Source organism: Staurois parvus, unplaced genomic scaffold (genome assembly GCF_062004578.1).
Source record: "Staurois parvus isolate SC_StPar_1 unplaced genomic scaffold, SC_StPar_1.0 ptg001719l, whole genome shotgun sequence".
NCBI classification, from domain to species: Eukaryota; Metazoa; Chordata; class Amphibia; order Anura; family Ranidae; genus Staurois; species Staurois parvus.
In genome coordinates this window covers 587,990-609,070 of record NW_028319515.1, presented here as the reverse complement: position 1 = coordinate 609,070, position 21,081 = coordinate 587,990, and the positions used below count along the sequence as shown (strand labels likewise).

Here is a 21,081-nt window from a genome sequence, read left to right as displayed (position 1 = left end):
GGAAGAAGGCATGTCCTTCGAAACGCGTCAGCTGTACTGAGTGGCTTCCTCCATGATGGGATTCGCATTTGCATCTTGCCTTTAAAGTCCCTTTGAGGACTGACATGCCTGTTTTTATTCGCTGTTTGTGAGTACCATTCTTTTATTTAATAAATTTTGGTTACTGAGGTAATGCGCAAGGTTGGTGCGCTTCTTTTTTCTTTTTTGTTCTTCCTCACAGTCCCTTACCAGACCCAGGGCACCCTCGTCTGGGTCTTCAGACACGTGATCTGAGTCAGTAAAAGTCAAGTTTAAGTCAGACAGGGATATAAGTTGTGATCTTTCTCGTGCAATTCTGCTGAGACAGTCCCTCTATAACAGAACCCCGACTGCACTTGGGTATTTCCGTTATAATACCGCTTCCACCGACCACGGACACCACCGCTGACCATACGAGACTAGACGAGACCAGTCTTGAAATAAATCAGAAAACAGACTACATTTTTTTAACACAGATACAAGATAACCTCAGGAGACCTTCCCAAATGCCCAGAATGCACTGAAAAACAGTAAACAATTAACTATTTCAGACATTTTGAGAGAAATAGAGAGAGCAGAAGCAGAGAGAGCAGTATGTGTTGAGATGACCGATCTTTTCTGGTTGTAGTCACTATGGATCCCATCATGAGCATAATGCGGCACGTTCTACCATTGTTTCCTTTACGCGAAACCTGGAAATGACTGCGCTGGTGTACCGGGTCCATTTGAATACATGGAAAATGCTTTGCATGCATTTTTGATGAAGAAAAAAGGCTCCGGGCAGCATCTGGATATGGACCAGCCCAAAAACGCTTCTAAACGCAAACGCGCATAAACACGTTAAACCTCCCTGGCGGTATGATTATATCAGATTTTTGGTGCTGAAAGCGGTACATTATTTTGCATGCAAATTTGGCGTTTTATATTGTAGGCTGTAATTTTTAGGAATAACTCACTGAAATCTGTCCGGACAAGAGTCTAGTAAACATCCCGGAGATGATAAAACTTGAAACGCGAAATCATAAATTATAATATAATAATCATAAAAAATAATAATATAATAATAATAAATGTAATTCAATAATATAATCAAACCAAAAACACTGAAATGTGAAATATAGCGCCAAGTTGGCCCATCGCTGAGCTCAGTCGCAGAATCGTTTTCAGTGTCTGATGAGGAATTTCCCCCACCAATCATTATCACTCAATTCTGCAAGTGGTTCTGATTTACTATCGCTGTTCTCTAGCCGGTCTAAACCCGCGTCTGACCTAAAGGGACGCTTTTTGGACGCCATGGACGTTCCTCAGTTTCCAGGCAGAAAGGGCGGTAAAAATGCAGGCAGGGCGCCGGACAAAGCACTCGGGACACAATGTATGTGAAATGGTTTGATACAGGAATGTTATACGATGTGATTTTAGTGATTTTAGTGAATGTCACTTTTTGTCATTTTCAAATTTCCCGCCAGTTCCGTCCCCCGTACGTCCTGACGCTCGCAGGGAACGGAACCCGGAAGACAGATGCCGGCATCGGCCGGAGGACATTACAGGGGACACTGCAGGGGGGACATCGTAAGTGATCGAGGGATCACGGAGCAGCGCTGCAGGGTATTCCCGAGTGTAGCTCCCGGGGGGGGGGGGGGGGGGGGGGGTTACCGCTTGTGGTGCTGAAACTTTACCCCGAGCTACATTCGGGAATACCGCCAGGGGGGTTAAACACGTTTACAAGCATTTACACGCGTTTACAAGCGTTTGGCACTTGAAACGCTGGTAAATTCTACTCCTGAACGTGATTTTGGTGCTTTCAAGAAAATGCCTGTAAACTCAACTGCTTGTAAACGTCTGTAAACGACCATGTGTACACGGACATACAGGAAAACATAAAGGAGAGTTCAGGGGCTGCTGAAAAAAATGCTCAACAGCTACTGAACGTCAGTTTAGCAGCTGCAGTGTACATGAGTCCTTAATTGTCCCCAGTAAATGATGTATGCGATTAGCACTAATTAATAATATACATTGCTAATAAAAAGTAAAATGCTAACCTCAATTTTTAACATACAGTCAAGTCCATAAATATTGGGACATGGACACAATTCTAACATTTTTGGCTCTATACACCACAATGGAATTGAAATGAAACGAACAAGATGTGCTTTAACTGCAGACTGTCAGCTTTAATTTGAGGGTATTTACATCCAAATCAGGTGAACGGTGTAGGAATGACAACAGTTTGCATATGTGCCTCCCACTTGTTAAGGGACCAAAAGTAATGGGACAGAATAATAATCATAAATCAAACTTTCACTTTTTAATACTTGGTTGCAAATCCTTTGCAGTCAATGACAGCCTGAAGTGTGGAACGCATAGACATCACCAGACGCTGGGTGTCATCCCTGGTGATGCTCTGCCAGGCCTTTACTGCAACTGTCTTCAGTTCCTGCTTGTTCTTGGGGCATTTTCCTTTCAGTTTTGTCTTCAGCAAGTGAAATGCTCAATCGGATTCAGGTCAGGTGATGGACTTGGCCATTGCAGAACATTCCACTTCTTTGGTGTCTTTTGCAGTGTGCTTTGGGTCATTGTCCATCTGCACTGTGAAGCGTCCAATGAGTTGTGAAGCATTTGGCTGAATATGAGCCGATAATATTCCCGAAACACTTCACAATTCATCCGGCTGCTTCTGTCAGCCGTCACATCATCAATAAATACAAGAGAAGCAGTTCCATTGGCAGCCATACATGCCCACGCCATGACACTACCACCACCATGATCACTGATGAGGTGGTATGCTGAGGACCATGAGCAGTTCCTTCTCCATACTCTTCTCTTCCCATCACTCTGGTACAAGTTGATGTCGGTCTCATCTGTCCATAGGATGTTGTTCCAGAACTGTGAAGGCTTTTTTACATGTCGTTTGGCAAACTCTAATCTGGCCTTCCTGTGTTTGAGGCTCACCAATGGTTTCCATCTTGTGGTGAACCCTCTGTATTCACTCTGGTGAAGTCTTCTCTTGATTGGTGACTTTGACACACATACACCTACCTCCTGGAGAGTGTTCTTGATCTGGCCAACTGTTGTGAAGGGTGTTTTCTTCACCAGGGAAAGAATTATTCGGTCATCCACCACAGTTGTTTTCCGTGGTCTTCCGGGTCTTTTGGTGTTGCTGAGCTCACCGGTGCGTTCCTTCTTTTTAAGAATGTTCCAAACAGTTGTTTTGGCCACGCCTAATGTTTTTGCTATCTCTCTGATGGGTTTGTTTTGTTGTTTCAGCCTAATGATGGCTTCACTGATAGTGACAGCTCTTTGGGTCTCATCTTGAGAGTTGACAGCAACAGATTCCAAATGCAAATAGCACACTTGAAATGAACTCTGGACCTTTTATCTGCTCATTGTAATTGGGATAATGAGGGAATAACACACACCTGGCCATGGAACAGCTGAGAAGCCAACTGTCCCATTACTTTTGGTCTCTTAACAAGTGGGAGGCACATATGCAAACTGTTGTAATTCCTACACCGTTCACCTGATTTGGATGTAAATACCCTCAAATTAAAGCTGACAGCCTGCAGTTAAAGCACATCTTGTTTGTTTCATTTCAAATTTATTGTGGTGGTGTATAGAGCCAAAAATGTTAGAATTGTGTCCATGTCCCAATATTTATGGACCTGACTGTACGTCCATACCCATAAAATGTGGCTTACCATCACCTACCTGTATTAGCAGCTGATCATATCTGTTGACAGATCCTCAGGAACAGTATGAGCTACAGTCTGAGTTCCGCTGAAGAAAATCAATGCAGATCCATCACAATCCCGGTGATTGGAACTGGAATTCCGGGATTTCCCAAGGAGACAGTGGCTGCATTAATGTTTGATGAAATTCTCGAGTTCAGCAGCAAAAATCAACTCCGATATCTGAAACAAGTGGATTTCATGCTGCCCCCGAGCGACACAGGAACCATAAAGGTAACGAGGAGTTTTCACGGGATTGTGGTTAGAAGATCGAAGTAACAGAGCGTTGTGCGATTTTTGTGGTTCTCGTGGAATGAGCAATTTAATAGGAAATATTCATCCTGTATTGTTGATTTCAGGCTTTCACCTCTGAGATGGAGAGAAGGACCGGCACTGGAGAACAAGTAAAATATCTCAGATGTAAGTTGTATCCGTGTCTATGTACAGGAACATTATAGACTCCATATACTGTAGAGTCTATAATGACGGCTTAAAATTTCAAGTCTAGACCTACTAGCCAGGCACAAACCTTACTGTCCACCAGTTGCCCCACCCAACCATGCCAAGGTCCGCCTCCAACCCCACCCCCGCCCCAGCCCTGCCCCCAACCACGCCCCCCTAAAAGCTTATGAAATTACATTTTTCTTTAGAATAAAGAGTCCAAAATATAAAAAAACTGCAATTATAACATGGCTTAATTATGTCAATTTAAACATAATAGCAATAGCTTAATAGCAATCGGGTGCAATCAAAATATCAAGTTTTACAGCTTTAAACCTGTAGTAAACATTTTGTATTTTCTTTGTTTATCTCCTGCATCTTTAAAAAGAGACTTTAGTAACTAAAGTCTCTTTTAAAAGTTGTAAGTTTAGTTTACAGAAGTATAGCATAAGAAAAAGTGCTTACCTCGTGTCCCCCAAGGTGGTGGAGAGCGGGCCTTGTGTCTCCCAAGGTGGTGAAGAAGAGGGCCTCGTGTCCCCCAAGGCGGTGTAGAGCAGGCCTCGTGTCCCCCAAGGTGGTGGAGAGCGGGCCTTGTGTCTCCCAAGGCGGTGGAGAGCGGGACTCTTGTCCCCCAAGGCGGTGGAGAGCGGGCCTCGTGTCCCCCAAGGCAGTGGAAAGCGGGACTCTTGTCCCTCAAGGTGGTGGAGAGCGGGCCTCGTGTCCCCCAAGGCAGTGGAAAGCGGGACTCTTGTCCCTCAAGGTGGTGGAGAGCGGGCTTCGTGTCCCCCAAGGCGGTGGAGAGCGGGCTTCGTGTCCCCCAAGGCGGTGGAGAGCGGGCTTCGTGTCCCCCAAGGCGGTGGAGAGCAGGCCTCTGTCCATCAAGGCAGTCAAGGCAGTGAAGTGCAGGCCTCTCCTCATGTCCCCCAAGGCGGTGGATAAGAAACCAGAAGTCAGAAAACGGAAGCCGGCTTCACATGGAGGCTTGGAGTGCAAGTGGAAAACAAATCGATCCCCGGGGCCTGGGGATCGCATTGCAAGTCACCTGCTCCATTGCAAGCCTTCCGCTCCATCTGTGCTTGCCACAAAGGGATTTCCCCTGGCATTTGGCGAGCGGACATTTCAAGCCCTGCTGTAGACAATGTGCTTCATTGTAATGAAGGAATGTACAAAGCTGCCCATGGTGCCGGGTGTCCCTGAGTCCTAGTACAGGACCAGTGGATTCCACGAGTCTATTGTTGTCTGTGTCCCTACCGGGGAGCTCCACCCTCACTACTTGTTCTGAGAACCATTATTGCTGAGGCAGAAAGTAAAGGGAAATCCAAAATATTACAGTTGTCACCAGAACAGGAATAGTGAAGAGACCTATCTAGGTACACCTGTTCCTGTGGCAAATGTTCCCCTCACCTTCTAGGGGTTCCTCTCACTTCCTGTTGTGTCTACAAGAAAAAAAACGAAGGAAAATCCAACATGGAAAAAAAAATGGCTTTAGATAAACTTTAAGTATAAATTTAGGTACAAAAGGAAAAGTCCACGTAAAATGACAAATGAACTCTGTGGTCCTTGGTGACTCCGGTGCCTTAGTTCCATCTTGGATTTTGGGTTGTTTACCTTCTGATGCATTTTCGATAACATAAAGTAAATGTATAATTTGTAAAATGAAATACATAGACAAAAACTTCACAGAATTTAAAGTCTGGCTTTTTATAAAATAACAAATATTTCTATACTTACCTGTTGTGTGTGGTGGTTTTGTACAGAGTAGCCTGGATCCTCCTTTTCTTGGGTCCCCCTCTCCTGGCTCCTCCTGTCTGTCGCGTGCCACCACAGCAAGCAGCTTGCTATGGATGCACCCACTGCTCCATGTGTCCTTGGCCCCCACCCCCTCTCTCTCCTCATTGGCTATGATTGACAGTAGTGGGAGCCAATGACTCTTGCTTGCTGTCTCAGCCAATGAGGGGCAGAGACCCGGGACAGCCGAGGCTGTCATTCTCATTGCTTGATAGCAATGAGGCTCAGGCAAGTATTGAGGGGGTTGGGGGGGGGGGGGGATGCTGCACACAGAAGGTTTTTTACCTTCATGCATAGAATGCGTGAAGTTAAAAAGCCTTCAGCCTTTACAAGCACTTTAATCTGGAGGAGGAGAGGGGTGTGTATTACATTGCTTTAATACGAGTGTCACGGTCAGAGGTCAGGCTCGGAGGCCAGTAGCTATAGCAGTAGAGAGGCTCCCACCGACCAGCTGGATAAATACACAACATGTCACCTAGGCGGATGATGCGGGCTCACCTGAGGTGCGAGGTCTAAGTACTAACCGGTATTCACCAGAACTCCTTATGGTGGGGATGGGTTTTGCTGAGTGTTAGTACCAGATCCTCAGGATGGCCCCACCAGGAGATGAGCAAGTCAGGGGTCAAGTACCAGATATAGCAGGTAGGGATCAAGCAGAAGCATAGTCATTAAAGAAACAAAAGGTTGGTAACGGGTGGTTGCAGATTGGGATCAACCAGAATCATAGTCAAGGAACAAGCCAAAGGTCAGTAATGGGTGGTAGCGAAGATACAGGTAGAAGCAGGACTTACAAGAGCGAGATATTGGCAGGAGAGAGCACAGTAATCTGGCAAACAAGAAGTGCAGAGACATGGCTTAAATCAGGAAGCTCATGGGAGAAGCAAAGAGCTTAAGGTTCAAGAAAAACAGGGTCCAAGACAGGATTATTCAAGGAATTGTCCAGGAAGCTCTTCAACATCCCAGGTGGCTCAGCAAGAAGGGACATTGCCAGACGCTGGAGAGTTTGCAGGTTCAGACCCGGGTCCTGACAACTAGATTGGGTTGCCACAAGGTATTTGCTTCTAATAGCATCTATGACTATTCAAGCTGAGGGTGCTTTTGGAATGTTTGATCCTCTGAAGTGTGTGTGGGGTTGTGGGGGGAAAGGCCTTGGTGGTGCATGGTTCACCTTTTCATACTGTAGGATCTTACTACACAGTTAGACAGAGGAGGACTGAGAACCTTTGCCCTGGATGGGTAAACACAACCAACTGGCGCTTTCATGCTAGGGGCAGATTTCTGTTCGCTATAGAAAGTATACTTTTAAATATGGTAAACCACTAACCACACATATAAAAACATTATCTCCAATTCATATATTTCTAACGTCAAATATAAACTAGGATAATTAGCCTTTTTCCACCAAAAACATTTCAAAAGGTTTTTGTAGATTACAATACTGAACTTTAAAACATAAATATTACATTTTAAGGAATAAAAAAATATAATGGGAGTCTCCAATAGAAAAAGTTACCTTGGTAAGATTCATTTACCATATTTGAATGAGGAGAGTCCTTCCCATCAGGCCAAACCCTTGCACCTGATGGCTACTCCACAACTCCCTTTACAACTATTTTGTGTGAAGACCTCATTGCACCTCTACAATACCTTTTTAATCCCATAAACCTAGAAAATTATTGTCATCCTCATTCTCTAAACACTAACATATCAATGATTCTCGAAACAAAGATCCTAATATTTTCACATGTAGCACTACCCCCTTAGGAGTCTATGAATTTTGGGTCCCCCTATAGTCCTGCACAGCCAGGCAACACTCACCTTCTTCCACACTTCACACTGGAGGCAGTAAACAGTCCTTAAGCTTGTTTTGTGTAGTTTTATTAAGGAATATTGAACTTGGATGGGGTTGAGGGGTGTATGGGATGCCCAAGGAAACTGCAAACATGAGAACAAACTCCTTAGCAACTATGTACAACTCCATAGACAAAAAGGTTTCTTCTCTGGAGAGCTCTTCAGCCCTCCTGGTGTACCATTTCAGACCCCAGATGAATCCTCCTCTTCACCCAGCTGCCTGAGGGAATCCCTGGGTAAGGGGACCCAGTTGCCATTGTAGATAAGCAGTCCCAGATGAGGGGTGTATTGGATGCCCAAGGAACTGTGAACATGAGGACAAACTCTTTAGCAATTATGTACAAGTCTATAGACAAACATCCTCTTCTTAGAGAGCCCTCCTGGTGTACCACCTCAGACCCCAGATGGATCCTCCCCTTCATCCAATTACCTGAGGGAACCCCTGGGCAAGGGGACCCAGAAACTGCCTGTTTAATAAAGCAGTCCCAGATGAGGAGCTAGTTGGGTTTTCTACCTGAATTCCTTCTCCCCCTATCTGGCCCATTGGGTGTAGGATTACTCGCTCTGCCTCTCCTCTAAGCTTGTTGGGTTGGTGGCTGCCTTCAGGCCTTATGCTGGGCTGGCTCCTTCCCTGCTTCCCAGGCTGCCCTTTTTCAGCAGACGGTTGAGGTAGAGAGATCCTCCTGTTCAACATCTAGCTGTAGGTAGACCCCTCCCTAGGCCCCCTCCCAGGCTCCACACTCCAGCCCTTCACTCTATAATCATTTTAATTATATTATCTCTAGCCTCCCTCTTAGATATGAAATTGGATTGCTCTTCGTTATTGAGTTTTGAGAGATATTTCTTGATTCTTAAAATAATTAATTGGAAAGATATTTTGATGAAATCTCCCAGAAAGAAAGCCTCAAGGTCTCAAAAAGATAGTCCGTGAATCCCCAATTAAACACCTGTATGCATACCAAACTAAAGAATTGATTTATGGATTCAACCAGCACTTATGGGTTTTTTGTATACTTATTCATAATGTGCTAACATAGATAAGCAGGCTGATGGTCAAAAAATTAATGAACAACATCTTTAATGAAAAACATCTTAAAAACATGCAAAACAAAACAATAAAGCACCACACTCCATCCATGAGAGCTATATACCCCATAAGCAAATTTGCAAGGATAAATCCACCGGTGAACCCGCCAGAGTGATAGCCACCTCTGAAATCCTATGCCAGATCAAGGGAAGACCAGGGCAAGCCCAAAATACATGTACGAGGGTACTAGCCAGGCCACACCCCCTAAAGCAAAGGTGCAATGTTCCCGGAAACATGACATGAAGTCTAGAGGGGGTATAGTAAAACCTTCAGGGCCGTCTCATGAACTGAAAGAGATCTAGAGCACTAGATAGATTTTTAGATAGAGACTGAGTAGCAGCCTGGGATGAGTCAGCCAGGTCACGTTAGGTCAGGGCCAGGGGCGGACTGACAACTCATGGGGCCCCCGGGCAATAGGGGATCATGGGGCCCCTGTGTCCTTGCCCAGACTCAAAAAAGTCTATGAAAAAGGTACCAGGGACATCTCATGGGGCCCCCTACCGACCCCGGGCCCTCGGGCAGTGCCCGAGTTTCCAAATGGTCAGTCCGTCCCTGGTCAGGGCTGAGAGCTCTGCAGGTAAGTTCCCTGATACCTCCCCCTGCTCTAGAAGCCTGAGAAGTTTCTAGAAAGCAGTGGGTGGGGATGAGGAGGGGATAGAGATAATATAAATAAAATGATTATGTTTCTTGACCATGCTAACCATAAAAAAGATAGAAACTCTCTTGCTTTCTATTGATACTCACAAGGCCTTTGACAGGGTTGACTGGAAATGAAAAACAACCTATGTATCGATTCAATTTTCTGCCTGTTATGGTGTCACAAATCTTCTCTCTCTATAATAACCCTTCTGCAAAAATTAAAATGAATCATTGCTTGTCAAATCTATTTTATGTTAAAAATGTAATGAGATAAGGATGCCCCGTTTCTCCTATATTATTGATTCTCTATATGGAAGTGCTTTCCCAGAAAATCTGAAAAAAAAAAATGAAAATAGATGTGGAATTCAGGTAGACAACATAATATTTCTGCATCTGCAGATGATCTCCTTCATACCATCACAAAAACCTACACAACTCATACCCTCAGGAAATAGGAGAATTTGGCCTATTGTTGGTGTAATGGAACCGACCCAGACTGCACTTGGGTACTTCCGTTAGAATACCGCTTCCCCGTCTGAACACCGACCATAGACCCCACAGCCGACCAAACAAGACCAGACCACATCAGTCTGAACATGGAACTCTTTATTTGAAACTCGAACTGGCTTTTTATACACTCAGGGGGCAATCCCCCCTCCCTGAATAATGACACAGGGCGGGGCAATCTACATTTAGCAACAAGAGGCACAGGGATATTCAAACTTCACACCAGCAGACAGTCCCATCAGGAGGGAGGGCTGCTGGAGACACCCCCCACCAAGCTAATACACATAAACACATACATCCCATAATAGTTTGCTCCCAAGCCAAACAATAGAACAATGGGATGCAACCACATGACATTAAACAATCAACAACCCCCCACCCCAATATTAGGACAGATCACCCTGTACCCCTAACAGGCACAGGGTGACTTACACATAATAGGGATATGGGGAGCTGAGACAGGGGTCTCCCCAGCCCTCCAAAGTGAGTTGGGTTCCATGGGCCCCCCACCCAAAGTGACTCCCATTCAAATTAAATATAAACAAATATGACATTTTTAACATAAATCTGAAATGAAAAAGTGTGGGTGAAGCTTTTTTCAAGATTGTGAAAGATTATCCCATTTACCCCCGATACACATATCCGTGTTCCTGCGGGCCGCGTTTTGCGGGGGCATGAGATTCATTTGAATGGACACCCGTGCCCCGGGACACGCCAGAAAGAAGTCCCTGCACTTCTTTGGAAACCACAGCCGAGGTTCCCAGTGCGGTTGCGATTTCCAGTGCGGGCGGCATGCCAAGTGGCCGCACATTTGCGTGCAATTAAGAAAAACATATGTCCTAAGAGCGTGCGCCCTGCGCGCTCCCAGCACACATGTCCCGTACTCACGGAAAGGTCCAGATCTCCTCTTTCAATCGGGACCTTTCCTGATCATGTGATGGCGAATCATGGCGGTCACATGACCTTAAAACCCTGCCCCGTCTCCTGGCTTCTGAACCCCTTAAAGGGCCAGGAGGCGCCAGCGCCAAGGGGTTAAGTGTCTGGACTTGAAGTGGTTAAGGGGGTGATGTAGACATCAGTAGTGTGCGATCAGCAGCAGTGGCATCACGGCCTTTATCATTGGTGATACGTACATGTTGGCCGTGAGCGGTGGTGATAGCCAACAGGGTCTATGTATGTATGTATGTATGCACTGTAAGTATGTATGTACTATATGCAGGGGCAGACTGACCATTTGGAAACTCAGGCACTGTCCGAGGGCCCGGGGTCAGTAGGGGGCCCCATGAGATGCCCCGGTATATTTTTCATAGGCTTTTTTGAGTTTGGGCAAGGACACAGGGGCCCCATGATCCCCTATTGCCCAGGGGCCCCATGAGTTGTCAGTCCGCCCCTGACTGTATGTACTGTATGTATGTACTGTATGTATATGCTGGCACAAATGTTGCATGCATACAATGTATCAGACATCTCTTTCTGAAGGACCTTGATCCTCTATCAATCAATATGCCTCTGTGAATGAGGTCCTACTGACCTACAAGAATTTTGGGAATTTCCTTGTGTCTTACCCCAATATTTTTTTATCTTCTCTTAACAGCCTTTTTTATATTTCTAAGCCATTCTACATTAGCCTTTTTCTGGATTATATGCCAATTTATAATACTTTTTTTTTGGAATACAAACCAATCCGACAAAAAGAATGGAAGAAGGAATGGCAAGGAAGAAGAAAACAAAAAACCCAAAGTTCTTGTGCTGAGAGAAAACATAGAGCCGGCCATTTTCCACCTGTGTGCAGAAAGCCGTGAATCTGAGAAAAAGGTCATAGACTGGCTCCGAGGTCTCATCACAAAGGATCAGCATGACGATACTATCACCAATACCTGGATACAGGACTTGGATGATAAGGACCGAGAAATTCTGGCTCAGCTTCAAAGAGACAACGGAGTCCATGTTAGTTTGAACTCACCACAGTCCACCATTAAAGTGACGGGCCGCACCATGGATGTTCTGGAGGTCCGTGTTAAAATTGAAAACATGGTGAGAAGCGTGCAAGAAAAGAAGACGCGGGAACGAGAGGCGGAGCTGTGCAGAAACATGGTGCAGTGGGCATATTACCGAGACTCTGGCTTTGCTCCCTTCGACCCAATAACAAACCACAAGCTGGAAAGAGCTTATAATGAGCAGTTAGGTTCTGTGGATATTGATATCGCGGGTGTGAAGCACCTGGTGGTCATAGAGCGGAAATCTGCGAGAGATGCCAAAGGGAACGAAATACAACTTCAACGTAAAACAAAAAAAGGTAATTTCTATTCATTCTTCAAATGTTCATTAGTCATCATATAAAATATTGTTAATGATCATCAGCCATTATTAACCACTTCCAGTCCGGACACTTTCCCCCCGTCCAGTCCGGACACTTCCCCCCGTCCAGTCCGGACACTTCCCCCCCGTCCAGTCCGGACACTTTCCCCCCGTCCAGTCCGGACACTTTCCCCCCCTTCCAGTCCGGACACTTTCCCCCCCTTCCAGTCCGGACACTTCCCCTCCTTCCAGTCCGGACACTTTCCCCCCCTTCCAGTCCGGACACTTTCCCCCCCTTCCAGTCCGGACACTTCCCCCCGTCCAGTCCGGACACTTCCCCCCCGTCCAGTCTGGACACTTTCCCCCCCTTCCAGTCCGGACACTTCCCCCCCTTCCAGTCCGGACACTCCCCCCCCTTCCAGTCCGGACACTCCCCCCCTTCCAGTCCGGACACTTCCCCCCGTCCAGTCCGGACAATTCCCCCCCGTCCAGTCCGGACACTTTCCCCCCTTCCAGTCTGAATACTTCCCCCCCTTCCAGTCCGGACGCTTCCCCCCCTTCCAGTCCGGACACTTTCCCCCCTTCCAGTCCGGACACTTTCCCCCCTTCCAGTCCGGACACTTTCACCCCCTTCCAGTCCGGACACTTTCCCCCCCTTCCAGTCTGGACACTTTCACCCCCCTTCCAGTCCGGACACTTCCCCCCCTTCCAGTCCGGACACTTTCCCCCCCTTCCAGTCCGGACACTTTCACCCCCTTCCAGTCCGGACACTTTCTCCCCCTTCCAGTCCGGACACTTTCCCCCCTTCCAGTCCGGACACTTTCACCCCCTTCCAGTCCGGACACTTTCCCCCCTTCCAGTCCAGACACTTTCCCCCCCTTCCAGTCCGGACACTTTCCCCCCCTTCCAGTCCGGACACTTTCTCCCCCTTCCAGTCCGGACACTTTCCCCCCTTCCAGTCCGGACACTTTCACCCCCTTCCAGTCCGGACACTTTCCCCCCTTCCAGTCCGGACGCTTCCCCCCCCTTCCAGTCCGGACACTTTCCCCCCCTTCCAGTCCGGACACTTTCCCCCCCTTCCAGTCCGGACACTTTCCCCCACTTCCAGTCCGGACACTTTCCCCCCCTTCCAGTCCGGACACTTTCACCCCCTTCCAGTCCGGACGCTTTCCCCCCTTCCAGTCCGGACGCTTTCCCCCACTTCTAGTCCGGACACTTTCACCCCCTTCCAGTCCGGACACTTTCCCCCCTTCCAGTCCGGACACTTTCCCCCCCTTCCAGTCCGGACACTTTCCCCCCCTTCCAGTCCGGACACTTTCCCCCCCTTCCAGTCCGGACACTTTCCCCCCCTTCCAGTCCGGACACTTTCCCCCCCTCCCCCCCAGGCCAATTTTCAGCTTTCAGCGCTATCACACTTTGAATGACAATTGCGCGGTCATGCAACACTGTACCCATATGAATTTTTTTGCATTTTTTTGAGACAGATAAAGCTTTATTTTGGTGATATTTATTCACCGCTGGGATTTTTATTTTTTTTGCTATGTAAATGAAAAAGTCCAAAAATTTCGAAAAAAGTGTTTTTCTTATAAAATTTTGCAAATAAATATCATTTCACCATAAATCTTGGCCAAAATTTATTCCATTATCTTTTTAGTAAAAAAAAAAAATAACCCAAATTAGTTTATAACCAAAAATTATAATTTTTAAACATTTTTTTTTTACATTTTTATTTTATTTTTTTATATTAATATTTATGGTTTTTCTTTTTTTTTTTTACATACTGTCACCATGGTAACACTGTACTGCTTGTAGGGGGTGATGAAGATTGAAGATTTTGTTTGTTTTTTACACTGAATGCTTTTATACCCATAAAGGCTGTAAGAGGAATCATTTCTCCTCTCTGGCTGCATTCTTGCAGCCATTGAGAAATACTGTGTGAGCTGTGATTGGTCACAGCTTGTCACATGGTACAAGGCTGTTGTGAATAGCCCTGTACCATGTGATCTCGGTGATCACTCACATATTTCACACGTAGTAAGCAATGATGTCAGAAGTGACATCTTGCTTACTGCTCTTCATGTGATCACTGATTGGCCAATCAGTGATCACATGATCGGGACCTCACACAGGGGTCCCGTACAACGATCGGTGTTCCACTGTCTCTGGAGGACGCAGCGGCACCGGATCGTGGTGCTGCACGCTCCCAGGGAGCGTGCACAAGCAGGGGGCGGGGAGGCCGTTTATAAACATCCACCCGCCCCTACACTGCCCCATCTGGCCGTGTATATACAACGGCTGGATGGGAGGTGGTTAAGGGTGGGATGGCTCCAGCTAAGAGAAGATGAATGAATTGCCAACCCTGGGAGTTCTCGGGGGTCACAGAAGTGAGGACTCTCTGTATTACCAATCTGGATGACCAAGGTGCAGTATGAAGGTATGATGAGGACCTCCAGATTGGATGTGCCCATAGACATGACATGGCAGTCTCCCAATACACCTTGTGAGAACTAGCATCACCGGTAGAGCTTTTACAGCACACAGCCAATCGCTTTCTTCTTTTTTAAAGGCCTTTTAGCCCAATTTCATTTAAAGGAAAGTTCCATGCAATATATGTTTCCCACGCAGGGGTATCTGAAGGGAAATATATGTTTTTTTAGGTCTGTCATTTTGTTTTCCCCCCAACTCCATTCTATATTTTCTACTAACATGTTGATTAATTGTTTTGTATTATACCCAGAATGAGTTAATGAAAATATGCTGTCAGTTATGTGTTATAGAACTGTGCTCACAATATTCTTCTATTTCTAGCTTAGCCTTGGTAGAGGCAGGGATAGTATCCAATTATTTCTTTGTACTAACAGCACCTGTTTCTGTTATGATATAATTAAAAGTCAAATACTTCTGTCCCATGGGAAAATAATTGTTGGATACTTGTAACTGATTTCAAGGCCTGAGAAAGTCATGTTCATAGCCTTGACAAGTATCTAGCGAGATTCTATTGTATGTAGTAGATAAGTGTTTTAAAACAATGTAGAAACTTTTATTCCTGGGAAAGTTAAACTCCGCTTCTCATCACTTTTCAGAATTGACGTCAATGTTGTCTTTTTGTATTCAGCCAATCAATTACTGACAACTCAGCTTTTTGATACTCTGTGCCCCCCACCTTTCTTTTTTCTGTTATATTAATTTTCTTCCCGCTAATAAACTTGAGAGATTGATTTCAACTATCACTGTGTGTATGTCTGTTGTCTTTTCTGAGATGAAGTCAATCTCCCCGACGCGTCGTACCCTCAGCAGCCTGATAAAGACTGATAGCCAGGGGCTATGGACAACCTTTCAATTGGAGGTTCCACCGAGATCGGGAGGTCAACCCGTTTGCGGTCACCCGGTAAGATAAACAAAGTCTGTCTGTCTGTCCGGCTGTCCGTGGGCTCTGACTAAACTCTCGATCTCTGAACTGTGACAGGAGTATTCCGGGAATACTTCATTGAGTCTCCGGGAGACTCAGATAAGGAAAGGTGATTTATGTAGACGGGGTCTACATTTCAAATATCTAGATGGGGTCTAGGTACATTACAGAGTCTTAACTAGTCTGTTGAGGGTAACCAACTTTCTTTTCTTTGCTTCTATCATCAAATGCATAGAGTATAAGATAATTTGTTTATGCAAATAAGTGAACCCGGTTGGTAAGTGAACGGGTCAAAGTCATTGAAATAGAGTCAATATTTAAGTTCTTATTGTCGATCTTTTGTTGAGAGTGATAAGTGGTTATGAGTCACTAGACCCGCTCTGTACTGTCAGCTCCGTACTGTCAGAATATATCTTTCCTTCTCCAAAGAGGACGTGAATTTTTATTGCAGCACAGCAGCAAATCCAACCCACAGCCCCATCCCCTGTCCCAGTCCAGGATGCGGTGGAAGACCAACCTGAACCCCCACCCAAGGAACTCCTGATTCCACACAGAATAAGGAAACTTTTTTCTGCTGAAGGATTAAAAGAGATATCAGGGTCCCTATTAGTAGACTTGGCAAATAAAGCAGGAATAGATACAATTTTCAATCCCAGATGGGCAGGTGGAACCAGACACAAAGTGGTGACACAGACCAAGCAATATCCATTTCTCACTGTAGGAGACACGTTATTAATTAAATGTTTGGAAATAGAGGACATTGACTGTATTACAAAACATTGTTCTGTTGGTGTTTGACGTTTCGTTTTTTTACCGCCATACCGTCTGATGCTGAATGTTTTTCAGTAATTGATTTAGCAAATGCATTTTTAGCGTCCTTGTTGATGCAGAGACACAGCCCATTTTTGTTTTCTGTTTAATGCCTCGGGGTTTTTGTAGATTTTTCTGTAGTCTACTCAACTGTTCTCCAGGCCACTCTGAGGGGGTGGTCACCGGACTATGGGTCAGTCCTGCTGCAGTACGCGGATGTCATCTGCCTCTGCAGTCTCACTAAGGGGGCCGGCCTGAGGGATGGGGAGAGTTTGTTGAAATGTTTTTTTGAAGGTGGACACAAAGTGTCAAAGAAAAAACTACAATGGTGTAAAACAAGTGTTGAATTCTCGGCCTTTTGGCTAAGATCAAGTGTAGTATCTGTTCTTATCAGTGTCCAGTGGGGGCGCTCCCGACCATTCTAGCTTTGCGGGGATGGTTGTTGTATAGTACCCTCACTGGAATGATGGGGGTCCGGAAGGCTAGTACCGGAGGGACAGAAACCAGGGAGCGCCACGAGTTAAGCTGGGGCCCCGGGAGTAATTCCTCTGGGAAGACTGGAAAGACCCAGTACCTCCTGATTTGGACGGATCTACCTTGGTCTGGCCAGGGGCTGGGGACGCAAAAAGTCCGCAAACTCAGTGCCCCCTGGGGAAGACGCTCTCAGGGGTGTCACTAGTAACACTTGGGTGTGGGACCCCACGGTGTGAAGATGACACATGGCCACTGTTTTTCACCTCTTTTTGCACAGCGCCCTAAGGACCAGGCCTTTTGGCTACGTTCAGGGCAATTTTTGCTACGGGCCTCAGGGCCTGGTCTGTGCACGATTCGGCACGGTACCACTTTTTTATTTTTTCTTTCTCTTATTTATTACGCACTTACCCACGTTTGTCACTTTTTCTTTGCCTTATGTGTGTGTTTTTCACGGATGGAGGGTGTGGGTCCTCGGGCCTACCCTGAAGTCTAGGGGGAGGATGTGTGGCCATACGGTTCCTTCCTCCCCTGATCCCTAGAGGACTCTTCTCCGGGAGAGTCCCCTTGCCTAGTACTGAATGTCCGGCTTCGGCTGGGCATAGGGAACGGTGGTCCACCAGGCCTTTTGGCCAGGAGGACCAAGTGGGAACCTTGTCCCCGTCAGGAGCTTCGTGCCCCGGGGGATCAGGGTAAGCGGTCCAAGCCCCTTTAGGGGTAGGACACAGCACACCCCTAAGTGCACTTTTTCGTGTGGTGTTTTGCACTTGCACATTTTTTGTGAACACTTACGGGTTTTTACGTTATAGTTGCACGTTTGCGGACTTAAAAAAAAAAAAAAAAAAAGTGTTGAATATCTGGGTTTTGTGTTTACAAAAGGAGGAAAGGAAAGTCAGTCAAAAGAGAGCTGTGGCTCTCCTGAAACTTGCCCGCCCACAAACCAAGAAAGACATGCTCTCCTTTCTTGGAGCCATTGGTTACTGCCGCCAGTGGATACCCGACTGTTCCTATTATGATAAGTCACAACCCAGCAAATGTCAGAAATTGTTACGTGGTCAGATGACATGGTTGATGCATATGTGTACTTGAAAAATGCAATGGTAACTGCCCCTGGCCTTAGCCTTCCTGATTATGTAAAAATGTTTCATGTGTATGCAAGGGACAATTGTAAGACCATGGCTGGTGTACTCGCCCAAGAGCACGGAGGAAGACTTCGCCCTGTAGCTTTTTTCTCAAAAAAATGGTGCCAGTTCAGGTCCAAGGCATGCCTGCGTGTCTCAAAGTGTTGGCATTTTACGCTATGACTGTGGAAATGTCTATGTCATTCACCTTAGGACACCCTATGATATTGCACACTACACATAATGTAGCTATTTTACTAAGATATATACACACTCAACACATGTCCTCCCAACGACTCAGCGGATATGAGGTTATCTTGATGAGCAACCCCATGTTGCATATCAAGTATAGCGCAAACAACCCAGGTCCAGCAATGATCCTAAAGGCACTGTTGGATCTCAAATTGTCAAACGATCTGAAACCCGAGGCTCATGACTGCCTCAAATCCATTGAGGCTAATACTTCACCCAGACTAGATTTATCAAAGATTCCAATCCCAAATGCTGATGTTGTTTTCATAGATGGCTCCTGCACTACGCCAAATGACAAATCCCTTTTCAATCAGCCCAGGTTGCTGAATTGATTGTTTTCACTAGAGTATGTGAACTGTACAAAGATCAGTCTGTCACTATTTACACGGATTCTAAATATGCCTATGGAACAGTGTATGACCATGGTGTATTATGGTTTCTCAAAGGCTACATAGGAGCTGATGAAAAAAGATTGCCCATTCCCAACTAGTAGCCAATTTGCTCAAGGCTCTCACACTTCCCAAGGAATTTGCTGTCATACACAGCAGAGCACCAACCAAAGGGGACGATGATATAACAAAAGGTAACGCTCTAGCAGATTATGAAGCAAAAAAGGTAGCTCAACAACAACTTGCTTTACTGCAGATGCCCACTTTATGCCCATCCTCCCAGATGATTCCCAATTGATCACAACTTTGTAGCAGTCAGTTTCCACAAAGGAGCTCGAAGACTGGTGCTACCCTATTTTACAGAAGAATCCAAAGACTGGATTAATCTGCAAAGAGGGGAAACTATGCACCCCACGGTGTAGCGCCCTGATATACATTGCATAATACCATGGGATAGGACATATAGGATAGAAGGCAACCCTAAAACAACTCCAAAAAGATTTTTATATCACAGGAATGGTGGAGTTAGTACAAGATTATGTGAAAAGATGCATCACATGTATCAGGTGTAACCCAAACAACCCAAATAAAGCCATGCATCAACACCTGTCTCACCCCACAACACCTTTTATACATTTTCAGATTGACTTTACACACATACCCCAAACAAAAGGGAGGACAACAACCAGCTTGTGTGGTCACAGATGTGTTTTCCCAATGGCCAGAAATGTATCCCACAAAAAGAGAACGATGTTATCCGCAAGTTTCCGTTTTTTTTACAGGAAAATACCTACACGTTCCAGGCCGGAGATCGTATTGTGGTGAAACAGCTGACGAGAAACAAGAAACAGCAGGATTTCGCCTATGGACCAGAAACTACGGTCGTAGCAGTAACCAGAACAGCAGTCCTCACTGAACATAGTTCCATCTGGATCCATGCTTCCAGAGCGAAGCTGGTCGAGAAAGGCCCAGGACCAGACCCAAGGAAAACAGGAAAGGAGGTACTAACGGGGGCAGAAAGCCCTGACCTCGAACAGGACAATCAAGGAAAAGGGGGTATTAACGGGGGTAGAAAACCCTGACCCTGAAGAAGATGAACTGCTTCCCCAACTTTAGGCCATGGTTCTGCCACTTTCTCCTGATCATACTGATTTTGTTGGCACCTAGCCATGGTGAAATGTTGATAATACAGGACTCAGGCCACACCATATTGTGGTATAATTCATCAAATACTGAGGTTGCCACCTTTATTATTAATTACTGCCAAAGTGTACAATGTTCCCATAACTCCCACTTACTCTGGTTGTATAATATGTATCATACTGCACATGAAGTTAGCCATGTACAGTGGGGATCGAAAGTTTGGGCACCCCAGCTAAAAATTTGTAATAATGTGCATAAAGAAGCCAAGGAAAGATGGAAAAATCTCCAAAAGGCATCAAATTACAGATTAGACATTCTTATAATATGTCAACAAAAGTTAGATTTTATTTCCATCATTTACACTTTCAAAATAACAGAAAACAAAAAAATGGCGTCTGCAAAAGTTTGGGCACCCTGCAGAATTTATAGCACGCACTGCCCCCTTTGCCAAGCTGAGACCTGCCAGTGTCATGGATTGTTCTCAATCATCGTCCGGGAAGACCAGGTGATGTCAATCTCAAAGGTTTTAAATGCTCAGACTCATCTGACCTTGCCCCAACAATCAGCACCATGGGTTCTTCTAAGCAGTTGTCTAGAAAACTGAAACTGAAAATAGTTGACGCTCACAAAGCTGGAGAAGGCTATAAGAAGATAGCAAAGCGTTTTCAGATGTCAATATCCTCTGTTCGGAATGTAATTAAGAAATGGCAGTCATCAGGAACAGTGAAAGTTAAAGCAAGATCTGGAAGACCAAGAAAAATATCAGACAGAACAGCTCGCAGGATTGTGTGAAAAACAATTCAAAACCCATGTTTGACTGCACGATCCCTCCAGAAAGATCTGGCAGACACTGGAGTTGTGGTACACTATTCCACTATAAAGAGATACTTGTACAAATATGGTCTTCATGGAAGAGTCATCAGAAGAAAACCTCTTCTATGTCCTCACCACAAAAATCATTGTTTGAACTTTGCAAATGAACATATAGACAAGCCTGATGCATTTTGGAAACAAGTGCTGTGGACCGATGAGGTTAAAATTGAACTTTTTGGCCGGAATGAGCAAAGGTATGTTTGGAGAAGAAGGGGCACAGAATTTAATCAAAAGAACCTCTGTCCAACTGTTAATCATG

At 45.5% G+C, this 21,081-nt stretch overlaps 1 protein-coding gene and 1 pseudogene across 1 annotated transcript in view; both read left to right on the top strand.

Annotated features, from left to right (window-relative positions):
* The window catches only part of LOC149434654 (protein mono-ADP-ribosyltransferase PARP14-like), a 39,401-nt gene extending 19,213 nt beyond the window's left edge, over positions 1–20,188 (top strand). Inside the window, exons 3-6 of the mRNA XM_089663554.1 lie at positions 3,756–3,977; positions 4,103–4,163; positions 11,651–12,352; positions 19,589–20,188. Of these exons, the coding sequence (XP_089519680.1) occupies positions 3,756–3,977; positions 4,103–4,163; positions 11,651–12,352; positions 19,589–19,722 (1,119 nt within the window). The 3' untranslated portion in view covers positions 19,723–20,188. The remainder of the gene's footprint in view (positions 1–3,755; positions 3,978–4,102; positions 4,164–11,650; positions 12,353–19,588) is intronic.
* LOC149434655 (U2 spliceosomal RNA) lies at positions 16,916–17,031 on the top strand (annotated as a pseudogene).
* Positions 20,189–21,081: the final 893 nt, after the last annotated feature.